Source organism: Dioscorea cayenensis, chromosome 19, assembly GCF_009730915.1.
Source record: "Dioscorea cayenensis subsp. rotundata cultivar TDr96_F1 chromosome 19, TDr96_F1_v2_PseudoChromosome.rev07_lg8_w22 25.fasta, whole genome shotgun sequence".
NCBI classification, from domain to species: domain Eukaryota; kingdom Viridiplantae; phylum Streptophyta; class Magnoliopsida; order Dioscoreales; family Dioscoreaceae; genus Dioscorea; species Dioscorea cayenensis.
The window spans coordinates 27,493,071-27,510,123 of NC_052489.1; the positions used below are offsets into that span (position 1 = coordinate 27,493,071).

Here is a 17,053-nt window from a genome sequence, read left to right on the forward strand (position 1 = left end):
ATTACTGAAAAAGCGAGAGTAAAACATTTAAGTCTCGACTTCGAGCCTCTGGACTTAATGATGGTAATGGGTCCTCGATTGTGAGTGCAGATTTGTTGTCCAAACCCTACATCGCAGGTAAATACATGAACTTGATAATCAATTCTCAGTCAATATGCACTCCTCTAATGTATATATAGCATTATTATATTATTAAACTAAATGAGCACAATATCTTACTTCAAAGCCAGTTTCATCTTTCACATATGTGGATAATTTGGAGAGGCCCAATAAATAATCCAAATTATGGGCTTGCTCATTAGATTCATCCAGTTTGGCCCAGTTTTTAATGGCATGCACCTTGCATTTCTTTCAAAACCCTAATATTTTAATTACCTAAAATCCAATATAGAATGTTCGGAAGCAACATTGTAGTAATTACATATCTAATCTAATTTTCATTTCTTCATATTTACATTTCATCAAATTCTATATATATAGAGGGTTTAGCCTATATATATATTTACTTTTCATCAAATTCTACATATATATATATATATATAGAGAGAGAGAGAGAGGGGTTTTAGGCTGTATATATATTTACTTTTCATCAAATTCTATATGTATATATAGATATATATTCTAATAATAGTATACTCAATTTTCTGAAGCGGAAGCAATTTAGAATTAAAGATTCATGCCTTGAGTTCGACTTTATTTTACTCTTTGTGATTTCAATTAAGTAGATGTATTTGTGGCATTGTCTCTGTTTCATTCATGTGCCATATGGCATCTACTTTTAATTTCCTGATATATTTATCACTTTTAAATGCAATTTGGTTATACATATATATATGTGTGTGTATAGTATATATATACATATATATGATGAAACGTTAACCACAGACGTTGGATTTGAACGGCGGTTGATACAAACGTTCATTTATTTTGAATCTCCGAATTAAAATTTGGCTAGATTTTTACCTGTAGTATATCTTGGACTTGCAAGTTTAGGATTCTGTAGTATCTTGAACAGAACATGACCAGGTTGGAAAACTTAAAATTTTGGAAGACTAAAACAAGGCAAGGATGACTGCAGTAAAGCACAATTAACTTTGGATATCAGTTAAGCATATCTTTAAAGGCCTCTCTTTGAAACAACTATCGAATTGGAAAATGGAAGTAAAGCACAATCATGTCATGTGATCAGAAGGGCAGCATGGCTTCAAGCTTATGGTAGGAATGGAGCCTAATGTAGCTTGATGTTTGGCCAGATGAGAACATTGTACAATAAAAAAAATTTTAAGTTAGGTATGCAAACTATGGATTGTGATGAAACATGAATATGCAAATCAACCTCCAAGTCATGTAGGAATCCAATTATCATTTACAACACAAATAAAAGAAAGGCAAGCAACAGGAACATTGTTGTTGTAGTCATAAATAAATTCTTTTTTTATTTCTTTTGTTCCCTTCATGCAACAGCAGCAAAGACCATCAAACTAAGGTTCATCTTCTATTTTCTCTCATTTCTTTCTATAGTTGAGAATATAATTAAATGTCATACCCACAGCTTAAATTAAAAAGCAGCAGCAGCAGCAGCAGCAGCAGCAGCAGTCCCTGGTATTTTGGCTTCAAGTGATTTTTCATACTCTTCAATAGACTTGAAAAGCTCAGAGAAGTTCCCTTTACCAAACCCACCACACCCACCTTTCTGGTATTCCTTCCCTTTTGCATCCTTTGTCATACACCCAATTCTCTGGATTATCTCCAGAAATATTGTTGGTCTGCACAACATCCAAAACCATATTTTAAAATTTATTTATCACCGTATACCTTTTTACCCCCAAATCATGACAATAATAGTCCACCCTATACATCACTAAGAACAATTATCAGGCTATCATCAAGAAAGTATGAATAAACATCATCACTTTTTGAATCAAAACATTATCACTTTAGTTTGTGTCTATAACTTTTTATAGACATATAAAGCTGTGAGCGCTCACAGTTACTTGGCAAAGGAAAGAGTTAGCATCCTTGTACTGTAAAAAGGTATTATATAAATCTCTATTTCTCTTTATATTATATACAGCAGCTTAAAAGAAATATTTTTGATAAATTTTTATCAAAAATATAGGGATTTATAATTGAGTCTAAATTTAAAACCAAGAATTTTAATTAAAAAACATCCCAAATTGCTCCAAAATGATATAAAAAGAAAAAGAGAGAGGTGAGCTCACCGGTCTCCAACGGGTTTGGTGAAGATCTGAAGAAGTACACCTTGGTCATCACGGTCAACAAGCACACCCAAGTCCTCACACTCCTTAATCTGCTCCGCCGTCAGCACATCCCCCGCTCTCTTCACAAGATTCCGGTAATACGTCGGCGGCGGCGGCGGCATGAAGTCGAAGCCACCGAAGGCCGTGTGAGCTCGCATCTCCCGCAGCGTCTTCAACACGTCATCACTTGATAGAGCGAGATGCTGCACTCCAGGCCCACCATTGTAATCCAAGTAGGTCTGGATTTGGCTCCTCCTCACCGTCCCTTTCACTGGCTCGTTCATCGGGATCAGCACTCGCTCTTCGTTGTCAGCCAGCACCATCGAGTTCAACCCGCTCTCCGCCGTTCCCACGTCCTCCGCCGTGAACTCAGCGAACTCGTGGAACCCGGTGAACCCGGCAACGTAGGCCACGGCGGGGACCAGCTCCGGGACGTTCCCCACGGCATGGTCTAGCCTTCGGATCCCGTAATCGAATGCTGGGGGTGTGGCCACGTTTTCGAAGCCAGGGAGGAAGAGGGGGTGGTCGTCGGGGTGGCTGATGAGGCGGAGGACGACGTCGCCGTAGAGCTCGAGTTCGGCAAGGGAGAAGCCGTGACCGAGGTCGGTGGGGGGAAAGGAAGGACGGGCGCCGTGGTGGACGGCGATGTCGAAGGCGGAGGAGGCGGAGGCGACGCGGATGGCGATGGCACGGACTGCGAGACCGTGGTCGGCGGAGAAGCGGAGGCAGAGGTCGCGGTTGAAGGAGGGGATTGGAGGAGGATTAGGATTAGGATTAGGGTTTGGGAGAGGGGAGGTGAAGAGGAAGCGGAGGTCGTGGGAGCGGATGAGATGGGAGGTGTGGAAGGGGTTGGCGGTGGAGAGACCGGAAAAGGCGGAGAGTGGAGCGCCGAGAGAGAAGGAGAAGCGGCCGGCAGCGCTGGCGACGTCGGCGCACCAGAACTCGACGTGGTGGAAGCCGATGACGGGGAAACGATCGGAGCGGGGGTTGACGCGGACGAAGCGAGTGAAGCCGACGAGTTTAAACTCCTCCGCGGAGGATGAGGATTTGTTATCGTGGACCGGTGCCGGTTCGGTTCCCATACTGTTTTTGGAAAATGAGGCTCAAATCGGATTGATTATTGATATTTGTAGCTAAAAGAGGAGGGGAAGGAGTGCATACGGGCAACGATGATGATGATGATGAATTGATGATGATGAAGTTTAGCCACGTGTGTGGCTGATGATGGGGTTGTGTAAAGAACTAGTACACTGGTTCTTTGTTTTGTGAGTGTCAGGTCAGAGGATGTGTCTTGTTTTTTTAAAGTTGTTGATGTTTCCACCTTAAAACAAAATTATGAACAGATAAAGCAAGATAAGGCCGAGGGATACGTAGCGTTCTGATCTTCCAACCGGCAAAGTCTGAGAAGATAAGTATAGGCTGTTTTTGAACTTAGATTTTATTTTATTTATTTATATTATATTTACCGTAATTAGAAAACATTTAGTAAATGATTGAACACTAAAAAAATTTTAAAAAGAAAACTTTTATGACTTTTTCCAAATACTATTTATTTTTTAAAAAACTAACTAGATTTTTATTTTAAAAAAATCTGTTTATTTTTAAAGATATTATTATTATTATTTCTAGGATGACATTCTTACATTTCAAAAAAAAATTATTTATACATTTATTTGTTTAAAATTTATTTTTTTTAAAAAAAAGCCTTACTTGGTTAAGATTTACACAAACTCAATTATGATTATATGTGGGAAGAAATTTTTTTAAAAATAATGTTTGAATATGTTTACAAAAATAAGCGTTTGAAAAACAAATAGGTTTTGAACAAATAAAAATGCAACTAAGTTTTTAAAAATGTACAAAAGTAATTGCTATTTTGAATAATAATAATAATATATATTATTATTATTATTATTATTATTCAAACATAAATAAATTTTTAAGAAATAAAAAAAAAAAAGAAGGTCAAAGTAACTCCAGGGATTGGGAGTGACGATGAGGTCATTGAGGTGCGACCCTGGACAGAGACCAATTATTAAGGTCAGGATTCAGGATTCTTGCTGGGCAATCCATCTGTCAGTGGGTGGGATCACATTTTGAAGCAACAATGGACAAGCAATCCATTCGACGTGACCGCACGAATATAAAGTATGAAACAAGCAAATTTTTTCATGATACAGTTTAATAGCAAACCAGTATATGATCATCCGCAAATGTTTACTTACCAGGCAGGTGACAGCCAATACGAAGAGAGCATATAATGTTTCATTTGAGGTGAATATACATAATCTATATTATGTTCCATTCACATAACATTTGTTTATTTCTTTCACTGCATGCCAATTGGCTGCTACTTCAAATCATGAACAAAAGAGATTATTGTAATTAAATGATTGGAAATGTAAGACGAAAGTTAATAGACGAGACCCCTAAATGCCAGAGACAACACGTATCTCAATAATATCATTATGCGAAGTGTGAGAAACTATGGTGGTCTGATAAGCTATCTGTGTAGTGTTTCTTGTGTGAGAATTCCTAATCCTACCAAATAAGAAAAACTTATTCCAATTGTGCAACCAAAACTCTAACCATCACTAAAACTAGAACACTAGGAAGAAACTCTAACAACCGAAACTCTATACATGCTTTTTAGTGGGTCAGGAAAGAACACCTGAATATACTGCTGCTTCTGGTATTGTTGAATGTCATTTTTTTCTTTTTTTAATAGCAACTTAAGGTTGTGTCATGCTTTCTTGACAAATGGCCAGCTCATTCTTGTACCTGACTCCTTGTTGGTTAACTAGAACTAGAACAATACAAAGAAATTCCTGCCAAGCCAGAATAGACCCATAAATTCAGCATCTTAGCAAAATAAACAAGAAAGAGAGAATAAGTACCTTTTTCACAAGTCTCACCTGAAATGCATTGTGTGAGACAAGATCAGAGCATGACGTTATGCAAGTGTCGCCCTTTTCCCCTTTGCTTCCCTAGACTGCATGATAGTGTTCATTGAGAAATGAGATAATATGCGCTAATTCACGAATACATCATGTTGTAGTACAATCAGTATAAAACAAGTTGCTTACAGGAAATATCTATTTCATTTTGCATCATCATGCAATTACTTAGAAATCACTTGACTATTAGATTAGACTTCTACAATAATTTTGGAGTCAATAGTGAGTTGCTTGTCACTACAATTTGAGGTACAAAAGTGCCTAACATTTATAAGTTACCAAACACCATCAAGTGTGTGTCAACACTGTGAAAGTCCACAAGAGCTACATGAAGTGAATGCCTCTAAAACACACAAGGACATTATGAGCAACATGCAAAGTATGATTTGAGAAGGGGAGGGAGACCATCATCAATATATCATGACAACACTGGATAATATGATGACAAAAAAGGCCAACTCCCTGGTGCTCAGAATGCTGAGTCTTTAACCAGAATAACATCGACACTTTAAAAAATGCATGGAATTGTCACGGAAGGAAAAAAGAGAAGTAACCTGTGCGGTAGCAGATTTCTTTGAATCCAAGAATTGACTATATATCCCATTAAGTCTGTGCCTCTCAGCTTCTGATACTGATGGCCTTGCTTTTGAAGTAACTGACCTCAGAACTTCATCACTAATAACCGGCTTCTCTTCATTCATATTAAGCTCTTTATTATCTTTATTATTCACAAGCTCATTAACTAATGCAAGCTGCGCATCTGACAAAAGAGCCTGAAGGTCAGCACCACTGAATCCTTCAGTCATAGAAGCTATCATGCCTAGGTCGATATCGCTTGCCAACGTAAGCTGTTCCATCCACAACAATTAATTAAAAATAGAACATCAGTTTTTACAAAGGAAGACAGAAAGTCAAAGGGAAATGCACCCTGCTAATTTTTGAAGGCAATATCAGTCAGAGTCAGCAAACTCAAGAAAAACAAGATACATGCATAAAATGGCAGGATTATTCCTAGAGATGGAGAATAAGAGCATAAATATTGTTGCTTATTTTGAGACCAACTAGTAGAAAATTAAGGGTACATGAAATCTAAGTGAATAAGAACATCTTGTCAAGAGATAAGGACTCTTAAGACCATTGTTATCTCTTTGAGAAATTATTGTCACTATATAGTCTATATAAGTAACATATTATTAATCAAAAATGACAATAATAAAACAATGGCTAATATTCCAAAGACATTGAACTTAGTCAAATATTGTATAAACTTTAGACATTTATAAGGCAATGTAGAAAAAGTAAATAAGGTCATGACATTCAGATTCAAGGAGTCTCAGCATAATATTCGGAAATGATTTGATTCTCATCATATCAAACAGTGAAGACATAGCATGTAACTCTGGGATGTAAATGACGAACAACAATACTAAATCTTAATCATTGTCAACCTTTTACGAAAGTGATGCCAGTCAATGGTCAAATTACCAGTGGAGCATAACATGATTCTAGTAATGAATATTGCCATGCCAATTAAAAAAATGGACGCATGATAGCACTTAAAAAAATGCAGGTACAAGGATGATGACAGAACCTTTTTTGACAGAACTGTGAGAATATCTAATCGTTCTTGCCATGTTGGAAAATCACAATAAAGAAGCCGATCAAGCCTTCCAGGCCGTAAGAGTGCCGCGTCAAGTAGATCTGGCCGACTGGAATATTGTGCATGATAAAAATAATTAGATTCATAACTTTACCATGAAAAAAGTTGTGAAGAATTAAATTAGCATACTAATTAAAGAAATTGATATATTTGTTTATTTATTTTAATCCAGCTCTAAAACTTTCTCTCAAAATCTAATATTAAGATAACTCAAACCTAGTTCGAAGAAATGTAATTTAACAAAATAATGTCTTAAGAAAGCACATATCCACTAGAAATCCACAACCACCTCAAGTTTTGAAGGTGTAAATTTTTTAGCATATCACTAAACTTTGGCTCATTTTCACTTTGATCACTGAACTTCAATTTGTATCAATTTGATCACTCAATTTTAATTTGATTTCATTTGGTAGTAAATTAAGAGATTTTGGCCACCAAATGAAGAATGTGGCTCTTTTTCGATGACATGGACACCTATAATAGAATTAATAATGTGTCATGGGAAGGATTGATTTAGATTTTTAGAAAGACATCTTATCAATTGGGGGTTAAAATCTTTGATTTATTATCGGTTGAAATCAAATTAAAGTTGAGTGACCAAATTGATACAAATTGAAGTTTGGTGATCAAAGTGAAAATGAGGCAAAGTTTAGTAACCTACTAAAAAATTTACCCAGTTTTGAAGTATCAAATGAGCTCTAAACCCTATATATGAATAATATATTAAATTAAATGTTTTCCTATTAGACAATATAATGGATTCTAAACCTTTCAAAATGTAAAGCTACTCTCACAAAATTGTTATTAATTTAGTGCAGATTCATCTCACTAAAGCTAAGGAAATTTCCCTACAGTGGTTGCATGATCTCAAGTAACCTAAACAATATCCGCTTTAACATGCAATAGCATTAAAAATGGTGGATGGCACAACAAATCACAATGTTATGGATGGCATGCCGCATTAGATTTCAAACTCAATCAATTTTGTAGAGTATTTACCTAGTTGCAGCAAAACACAAACACCCCATTCAAAAGCTTCCACACCGTCTAACTCAGTCAGTAACTGCAGAAAAAAAATGACATAATAAACCAAGAGAAACAAAGGCTAACAGCAAAAGTGTTTTCCTTATCAGGTTGAATCTCTGCTAATTCACTTTATCTTTTCATACAGCTGTATTATATTATAACAAAAGACAAGGATGCAACAGCTAACCTGGTTAACAACATACTGATCAGTTACCCCCAGTATTGTCGTGTCCTCTTTTAGGTGCAATAGAATCAAACTCATCAAAGAAAAGAAGGCAAGGAAAAAGCTGCAGCAGCCGCTTTTAGCAAATAAATCACGTAACCTGGAATGAGATAATAGTAATGAAGCATGAAAATCATCTCCATGAATTTGAAAACACACATTCCATTCTCCTATTATACAAGAAAACAGGCATGCATACTGTCATGCTCAAAGTTAATACAGAGAATAGAAGGATCACTCAGGTTTCTTACAGCTTTCTCAGAGGCACCTATATATTTGTTCAGAAGCTCAGGTCCTTTGATGGAAATAAATCTTAAAGAACACGCAGCAGCAGCAGCACCAACAATGTGCGTTTTTCCACATCCTGGAGGTCCATACAAGAGCAAGTTGGATCTTAACCTTAAGGGTGCATTAGCAAAGATGTCAGGAAACTTTGAAGGCAATTCAACCATCTGCAAATGTAAATGTAAGAATAGAATATTAGCATTCAAAGTATAATGCTATGACCAGGGAAATATAGTAAAAGCGGTAAGTGAAAAAAACCATAGATATAAACTTCAAAAGTAACAACTAGAAGTCGGAAACTCTAACTCGCTGTTACATATACAGAACAAGCAGACACTAGAAAGCAACACAAATGAGCCCAGAAACAAAGGGCATCTACAGTTGGTTACATTAAAAAGCTTCAGTATCAACAAACCTCTTTATAAAAGAAAGGCCTAGAATTAAAACTGGAGCCCAATTTGTGATGGTAATCCAGAGCCTCCATGATGAGCCAAGAGAAGCAAATGAATATGTGAATAAGAAGCAATCAATAAAAACCCATGACACTATTCAACATTAATGAAAACTGTCTCAAAGTTCAATGCAACTACCATGTTCAGAAGCCCTGGTTTTCAATTTAGTTCTGTACATAGAGGCTACCAAACAAGCTAGTTTTATCCTCAAGGTTATAAACAATGTTAATAGAAAAAGCTATGGAGATCCCTGCAAATGAGATTTAACAATCATCTATTATTACTTCTAGACTTCTATTTCAACCTATTGCCTGTGAGCAATCTCAGACCAAGCACAAAGGATGCACATAAATGATGGTAAAGCGCCACTGACGGTCACCAAAAAAAAAAAAAGGAGTTGAGAGAGGCCTATAAAACCACGGAATTGGAACAGGGCATGCAACTTAAAGTGGAAAAAACACAAAAAATAATGTTGGACACGGAATACCTCCCACAACAAGAGTTAAGAAAGGCGACATTGGCTACTAAAAAAAAATCGATGCACAATAATAGAAATAAGATGAAGAAGAAAGTACTTAGAGTACAAAGCTACCTAGATTTATAAAAAGAAACGCTACTAAGTGTCGAAAAATTTCCAAGAAGTTAAGTTGCAGAAATTGGCTCCTTGTTCATGTAGATTAAGTCTGAAACATCCCTATAAGTACATGTTGGACCACAAGTTTAGCACAGACTTCCTCATTGGAACAGCTACAACAAATAATAACTCAATTTTAATCGTTTACTTTATCTTTCAGAATAAAGAATCAAAATCTACTATACTATTGTTATAGATTTTAGTGAGACGTCTATTTTTCTTAATCCACATATTCAATGTTCTTTCCAGATTCAGGCAGCCCTAAAAAAATGCATTCTTTCATATTCCTAAAATGCAAACATCTTCGAAAATTTTGACAAATAAAGTACAAGCTAATTGAGTTCTATGAACCTCTTCAATAGCCTTTCGAATTTCTCTAAGCCCTCCAACATCTGACCAACCTCTTCGTCCACCTTCATAATCAGATTTTGTTAGACCACGCATGGTAACTGGAACAAAGCCATTCATTGCTTGTACAAAATCTTCCTTCACTAAAGTAATCGTTCCATGCTTATCATCGACAGAAGAATTTGACCTTAAATGACTGGCAGCAGCAGACATAGCTCTACCAACCAAAATTTCCTGCAAACGAGGAGTTTTGTCATGTATCAAAGGACTTAAAAATGATCTTATCAGTCTGCAGAATCTACAGCTATATAAATACATAGATAGTTGGTGAAAGTGCCTTTTGGGTCCCAAAGTTACATCTGTGTATTCATTATGGTCTCTGAACATAAAAAAGGTACAATTTGGTCTTTGAAAAAAGAAAATCTTAGTGATAGTCCCTAATCCATGAAAAAGTGAGCAATTTTAGCTTCTATTCAATATTCTTTTTTAATCTTGAGACCAAAAAGAACATTTACCATTTCAAGAGACCAAAATGAACCATTCATAGACCAAAACTGCACTTATCACACATAAAATTTTCAAACTTTTAAGTCTCAGATTTAAGACTGCAGATCAAATCATTTTTAAAAATTAAAAAATATTAAAAAATCATAAGAGTAATTATATACATTTCTTAAATAAAAAAGGTTAAACTGTTTTCATTAGAACATAAAGAACATGCAAAATGCATCCAGGAGATCAAACGAACAGCAACATTCATCTTCCCTAAGTTTCAGTCTATAAAAAAATTGTGTAGTCATTGCAAGGCAAAATGTCTAAATGCTTTCTAATAAAAAGGAGTCAAGGATGGAAAAAAATCCACACTCTTAAACAACATGTAAGTTCATAGAATTTTAATTTCATACTGAGAATATGGGACATCAGAACATTTTCATAATTTTAAATTAGCATTTTTCTTTTTTTAATAATTTAATAATGTAGAAGAATGCAAATTGGAAAATAAAAGAACAGTGACACTATAAAATCTAATACGTCAGAGTTTCAAAAGCAATCAGAAGATAAAAGACCATGAAAACAGTAATACTAGATGTGATGAAGGATGAATATTGTGAATAATGTATACCAAGTCATAAGCATCATATCCATCACACTTGGAGCCAATTTCTGTAAGTATACCCTCAGAACAGTGCAAAGCATGTTTGCAGATTTCCTGCTTTAGTATAGCTCCACACTTTGAGGCCTTAGGAGCAGATAGTTGAACATGGAAGTCGAGCCTACCTGACCAAAAAGTATATTGACTGATGAACATTGGGCAACAGCTGGTAATAGCTAAATGTACATTTTAACATGAATTTATCATAGTATGGCGACTGTTATATTGACATAGACTCCTGCATAGTTCAAAATTTTAAATAGAAAGTATTCTGTCTCATATAACTGCTAAGTAAACCTGAAGAGCTTAAAGCCTGAGGCAGATTGCCAAGAGATTGAACAGAAGCAATAAACGCAATTGGTCCATATGCACAAGAACTTAGAGTCTTTTCCTGCAGAACATGTAAAAGAAGAATCAAATGAAATTTTGAGGTGTTTTCCTATTAGCGGAAAACAGAGGAAATGAAAAGTTTAAAAAATCCTTTTTCTTAGGTCCAATAATTACATAAATGAAGAAAATAAAATAATAAGCAAATATACATATATATATATATATTGATAAAGTTCTATTTTCTTTTCTCTTCATCATATTCATATGGTTACCTTCCTTCTTAAACAATCTATCTACTCTCAATCCAAAGACACGCTTAAAGTACAGTCAGATTACAACATTATTCATTACTTCAAACAAAAAAAAAGAATGAAAATGTTTGTGGTTATAAGCATTGTAATTACAGGCAATTGAATGCGTCCATAACGCACTGCAAACATACCGCGTATTCATCCATAATATCAGTAAAAAGCTTCATGAGAGTAGTGACCGAACTATTTAATTGAGCTCCCTCAGCTTCAGAAGAAAGTGATATTATACGATCCAAATCATCAAAAATGAGGACAGAAGGTGCATGAACCAAAGCTTCAGAAACAGAATGTGTAATGGCTTGCTGAATTGTCTGACTCCTTTCAAGAGCAAGTTTTGAACAACTTACAAAAACTCTACAAGTGAAAACCTCTATCAGCCATCAAAAAAAGAATTATTACCATTTTGAAATGAAATCAATAAGACTTAAGTTCATCTCCAAGCAAACGAATGTAAATAACAGAAAAAATAAAGCATAGATATCAAATAAGTATCCTTGCGATAATATAACAAAGGGGGAAAAAAGGAAAATCAGAAAGAAAAAAAAAAATTAATCCAACTCCTTACATGTGCGCTAAAATGGCATCATGTTCTTCAAAATACTTGGCAACAGCTGTGGCTAAGGAAGTTTTGCCAGAACCCTGATAAAGGAAAGGATATGCCCAAAAATACTCAGCAACTCAAATTTCAACAGATAATGATAGAAGAAGCATTTTGCCACTAATTTTGTAATTTAAAGGTATAGAATTTGGCACTGAATTCATTAAAAGAAACTTCAGCAAGGGCAAAATCTATATTATGCATGAACCAACCACAACCAATAAGCATTTATTTAGCTCTGATTTCTGAATGAGGTAAACCATATTTAAAATGACAGAAAGATGTAATCAAATGATTTAATTCTTAACAAGGTCATGCAGCAAAACTTCTGGAGTTATATTTGATGGAGTCAGTTATCAAAGATGTAAAAATCTCACTGATGGGCCACAAATAAGCACGTGTCCTGGGATGGGAAGCCCAAAAGTGCTCTGGTATTTCCTTGAAGAAGGAGATAACAACACAAACAACCCTGCAAAAGAAATGCAAAACTTTCCAAGTTATGTTATAAAAGGATTTGATGCTTGAGAAGAAATGATTGACACAATCATGTAGATTATTGCAAAAGCCAGCACATATACAATGAAAATCTTACTGTTGATAACATCAGAAATAGCAGCCTCCATCCACGTCAGAGAAGACACAGTTAACATATGATCTCTGCGTATGCTACTTTCCCTGACACATTCATGAAAAACAGGTTCACCCATCTCCAATTTACCATCTTCTGGTTTCCAGCTGTGCAATGCATCACCTGTTGCAACTCTCAAGGTCAGCTCATAAGTGCATGGTAGAGCATATGGAGAAGCCTCATCAAGAGTAGCTGTCAACAAAAACAGCAGTTCTGAGACCGATTCTCTACTAGTGCTTCTTTTAATTAGATCATCAGATAAGACACTCTTGTTTTTTCGGTGGTTCTTCACTTTGAAGTGAAATAGAGTTTCCTTTGTCAAAACAACTGAATGAATCTCCATTCCACCAACATGAGAACCAATGGCCATGACTTGTCCTTTAAGCCAGGCCTCAATAAGAAATGTCCTGTCCTGCGCTGTATGATAAAGCGAAGCATTTTCTTTATTTTCTTTTCTATTGCTAATGAATGCATCATGAATAGACACAAGGATTTCATCATGACGTGACCAATCTGCTACATTAGCATCAAAATCTGCCCTTGGAGATTGGCCGCCCACATCCAATGCCTCGTTTCCAGTAGAATTATTCTCCTCAGATAACTTAAACCAAAAAGGTGAAATTCTCATGGAAGGCATATCCTTTTTGGGGCTGGTACTGTACTTCTTTATATAAACCCCTGCAGAGACCATGAACACGTACTTAATTTGGGGCGCCAGTTACGCAGGAAAGAATAACAATAGTCAAAAGGTTTGGCAATAAAGATAAACCAAAGAACTAAAGCATAAATAATTAAGCAATACAACTGATATGCGGTTACCAATTGTAGTATCTTGAAATTCACCATGGAGCTTGATACTGAATAAGCTGTATTTTTTATTTAAATTTAAAATTTGTCAAGTATCACTATCAAAGTTATATGAATTACCAGATGGTGTTCAGTGGCAGTACAGATACTTTAACTATCCTATTAGGTCCATTAAAGAAGGCGAAGAGGGATGCGCTGGCTCACTCAAACAAACTGTTCTGAAAATCTACCTCAGGAGAACTAGTAATTCTACTTTACATAATATAAAGATATCATGGAGGAAGAGTATACTTAAATTAAAAAGGGGGGAAAATCAAGAGGCTTTATGATATTAAGCAGATATAGACTAACATAGTCAGCCCCAAGTCACCAAACTAATCAACATATCCACAAAAACAGCAGCTGGTCAGTCCTTAATAACATCAAATGGCCAAAAAAGGAGCTATTAGTCACATCAGCTGAAGAATGTCATTGATATAGTTAAGTTTCTTTGGAAAGACAAGAAAGAAACAAATTTTAAACATGCGAAAAGATAACAAGAAACAGAAGATAGAAACATGGCAATGCGATAGAGAAGATGGGCACGACAAATAGAATAAAAACCCAAAAGATTAAACCAAAAAAAAGCATTCAAGTTTATCATGGGTTATGAGAATAAACATGTCTAAAATTACTCAAACTCAGCTAGCAAGAGCACCAAAACAACATACATGTTAAATCAAAATTAGATATGCAACACATCGTAGATAAAGCTTTATTCTCCTTTGATGCTTAAGTAAAATATTTTTGGTCTACTTACAAGAATGAAGTTTTGCCTTCAGAAAAAGACGAAGAGACTGAGGAAGCATGAGATGATCTTTTGTAACCAACTCTGAACACAAAATGCGAACAACAATTTGCTGATATCTCTTGTTACTGCTTGCTGACAACCCTTTATTTTCCTCTGTATTAGGAGAGTAACTTCCTCTTTTCTGGGCATTATCTTTCCCTTTCTTGGTAGTCTCATTTGCTGGCAATCTAGGCACAATTGTAACAAGTTGAAGATTATCAAATGATAATCTACTAGCTGTTTCTGGATGTATGAAAGCAACAGAAGTGAGTACAACCCCCAGCTCAACGCCATTAAATTCAAACCAATGAATATGCATTCTATTTTCTGCTTGTAGACGTAGTAATGCTTTTGACATAACTTGTTCCCCCAACAACTCTTGGTTATGAGATTCTTCAAACCCCACTACTCTTTCTTTGCGCATCTTTGGTGCTACAACAACTTCAGTTCCTGGCACAAGTTGCACTAGAAACCACCGAAAAGAACTTAGACTTGAGTGTACCATTAAAATATTAGAAAGTAGCTATATGCCATCAATATATCAGGAGAAACAAGTTAACAACACAGCTTTGAAACCTATTGAATGGAGAATAAAAAGTGAACAAACAACTAATATAGAAAACGTGTATAAATGAACACAACATGAATGGGAGAAACAATTTGGTTATAGGTAATAATTAAAGGTACAAGACAACTTCCAGGTAGACAGGCAGATGAAAGGTACATATCTTTGATGCCGTCAGTAATTTTCTTCTGTTCAACCTTCCTGTATGAGAAATTCTTGCCAGCAACAAAGTTTAGATTCCCAGTTTTCTTTGCCTTCCTCCAACTGGACAATTACCAAAAGTTTAGTTTTGGCATCATATGTTTCATCATGCACCACATAATTCCCATTTGAAGGTCCCCGTGGTCCATGTGGAACATGCTTTTAGTTGCAACCTTTCTAAATCACTCATAAATGCTTCATAAGGTATATGCTCTCTATCAAAAGTCAGTTACATAAGTTTGATTCATAAAGGTTACACTGATAATCCAAAGGTCAATGAACAAGAACGAACACATCATGGCACACAATGTTCAGCAGCCAGTTGCATATTCTATAAATTAAAGAAGAAGCCCAACAAAGATTATGCAAGCCGAGAGCAAGAAAACATAGGAGAAAAACACTAACAGATTAAACATAGCTGTCATTATATTAAACAAAGAAAATGGTTATCAATGGCATAATGATATGACATTGACAAAACCAGAATTGAAGTTTATAAATAATTCCTCTTACCTACTGATTGTTTTGGAGAGGTTGAAGTGACACGAAACACAACAACAACATGTCCATGCAACCAGAGAGGAAACTTCATTCCCTCGTGCACAATGCCAACCTGCAAGCAGCAACAGACTCCATTAACAATATGCATCAATTGGAGATCACAACAAGGGAAGCAACATAATGATATTTATCCGAGAGATGAGATCACCGCAGTACCTGCTTCAGAATAGCCTCCTCAGCATGCTCAGAGTTGAGTTCCAAAATTTCCCAGTCATCCTCTGCACTGGGCTCTATAAATACTTCACCAGCTATTGGTAAATTAGCAACTGCTTTCACTTGTACTTTAGTTCCATCAGGCAGGGAAATACATTCAGCAAGCTTTTGATCAACCTAGCGTCCCAAAGCAGAGAACAATAAGATTGAACAGAGATAATTTATATGCATTAAAAATACATACTGACAGCTCAAGTGCTCTAAATTGTTAAATTTCAACATTTACTTCCACAATGAAATTCCATTCAGTGAGAAATCAAAAGCGGATGGCCAATCAAGAAGATTTTCTTCCTCAGCAAAAATCAAGAATCATCTATTCAAAAGAAAAAAAAAGAATAATTCAAAGAAAACTCAAGAGCTCTTCATTCACAGCAATATAAAGAACGTTTTCTTCAACAGTAAAATTTAATTCACAGAGAAACCAAGAAAGGCCCAACAATCAATAAGATTTTCTCCCCAAATAAAATCAGGAACATTATATTCACAAGAAAATAATTCAAAGAGCAATCAAGAAAGCTTCACTCCCAACAAAATCAAAAACTCTTTCTTCCATTTCTTCCATATCAAAATCAAAAACCATCCAAGAGCAGCAAAATCAAGAACCCTACCATTACAGCAAAATCAAAAAAAGACTTCAATTCACATAAAATCAAGAATGTTTAATTCACACCAATATATATATATATATATATATATCAAGAAGTCTCTAATCACAGAAGTTCAACTCAATAAGTACCTCAATAGCATTAGACCTTGAGGCGGAGCCAGACCAAGCGATGTTCCAGAAATCGCCAGTGCGAGAGCGGAGCTCAAGCGCAAGGACAGGAGGTAGAGGCCCGGCAGCCGTTGATTGAAGTGCATAAATAAGCGAAAGAGGGAGCGATGCGAAGCAACTATCAGTCCCCGGGACAGCCTTCACCTCGACCTCCATAGATCAAAGCCTCTCCGCCGGAGAAGAAGAACGAGAGAAGTGGACTGATGTCGAGAAGCGAACCGCGAATTCGATTAGAC

At 35.9% G+C, this 17,053-nt stretch overlaps 2 protein-coding genes across 2 annotated transcripts; both read right to left on the reverse strand.

Moving 5' to 3' along the window:
- Positions 1 to 1,310: 1,310 nt before the first annotated feature.
- LOC120250371 (4-hydroxyphenylpyruvate dioxygenase) lies at positions 1,311 to 3,347 on the reverse strand. Its single transcript, XM_039259179.1, has 2 exons — positions 2,223 to 3,347; positions 1,311 to 1,766 (listed from the first exon to the last, which is right to left on the reverse strand). The coding sequence occupies exons 1-2, from the start codon at positions 3,341 to 3,343 to the stop codon at positions 1,559 to 1,561; spliced, it is 1,329 nt and encodes a 442-aa protein (XP_039115113.1). The 5' UTR covers positions 3,344 to 3,347; the 3' UTR covers positions 1,311 to 1,558.
- A 1,638-nt stretch (positions 3,348 to 4,985) lies between these two features.
- Positions 4,986 to 17,053, reverse strand: LOC120249529 (peroxisome biogenesis protein 1). Its single transcript, XM_039258069.1, is given in 21 exon segments — positions 4,986 to 5,089; positions 5,177 to 5,253; positions 5,773 to 6,066; positions 6,810 to 6,927; positions 7,878 to 7,906; positions 7,909 to 7,941; positions 8,092 to 8,121; positions 8,123 to 8,185; positions 8,187 to 8,227; positions 8,366 to 8,579; positions 9,850 to 10,080; positions 10,970 to 11,124; positions 11,297 to 11,390; positions 11,772 to 11,994; positions 12,206 to 12,279; positions 12,616 to 12,707; positions 12,831 to 13,544; positions 14,473 to 14,967; positions 15,782 to 15,881; positions 15,986 to 16,159; positions 16,779 to 17,053. Coding segments are annotated over 20 exon segments (3,408 nt in total). The 5' UTR covers positions 16,974 to 17,053; the 3' UTR covers positions 4,986 to 5,089; positions 5,177 to 5,214.

Coding starts and splice junctions, on each gene's coding strand:
- LOC120250371 (XM_039259179.1), bottom strand. CDS start 3,343: ATGGGAACCGAACCGGCACCGGTCCACGATAACAAATCCTCATCCTCC. Junction 1,767..2,222: donor ACCAAACCCGTTGGAGACCG/GTGAGCTCACCT, acceptor GATGTTGTGCAG/ACCAACAATATTTCTGGAGA.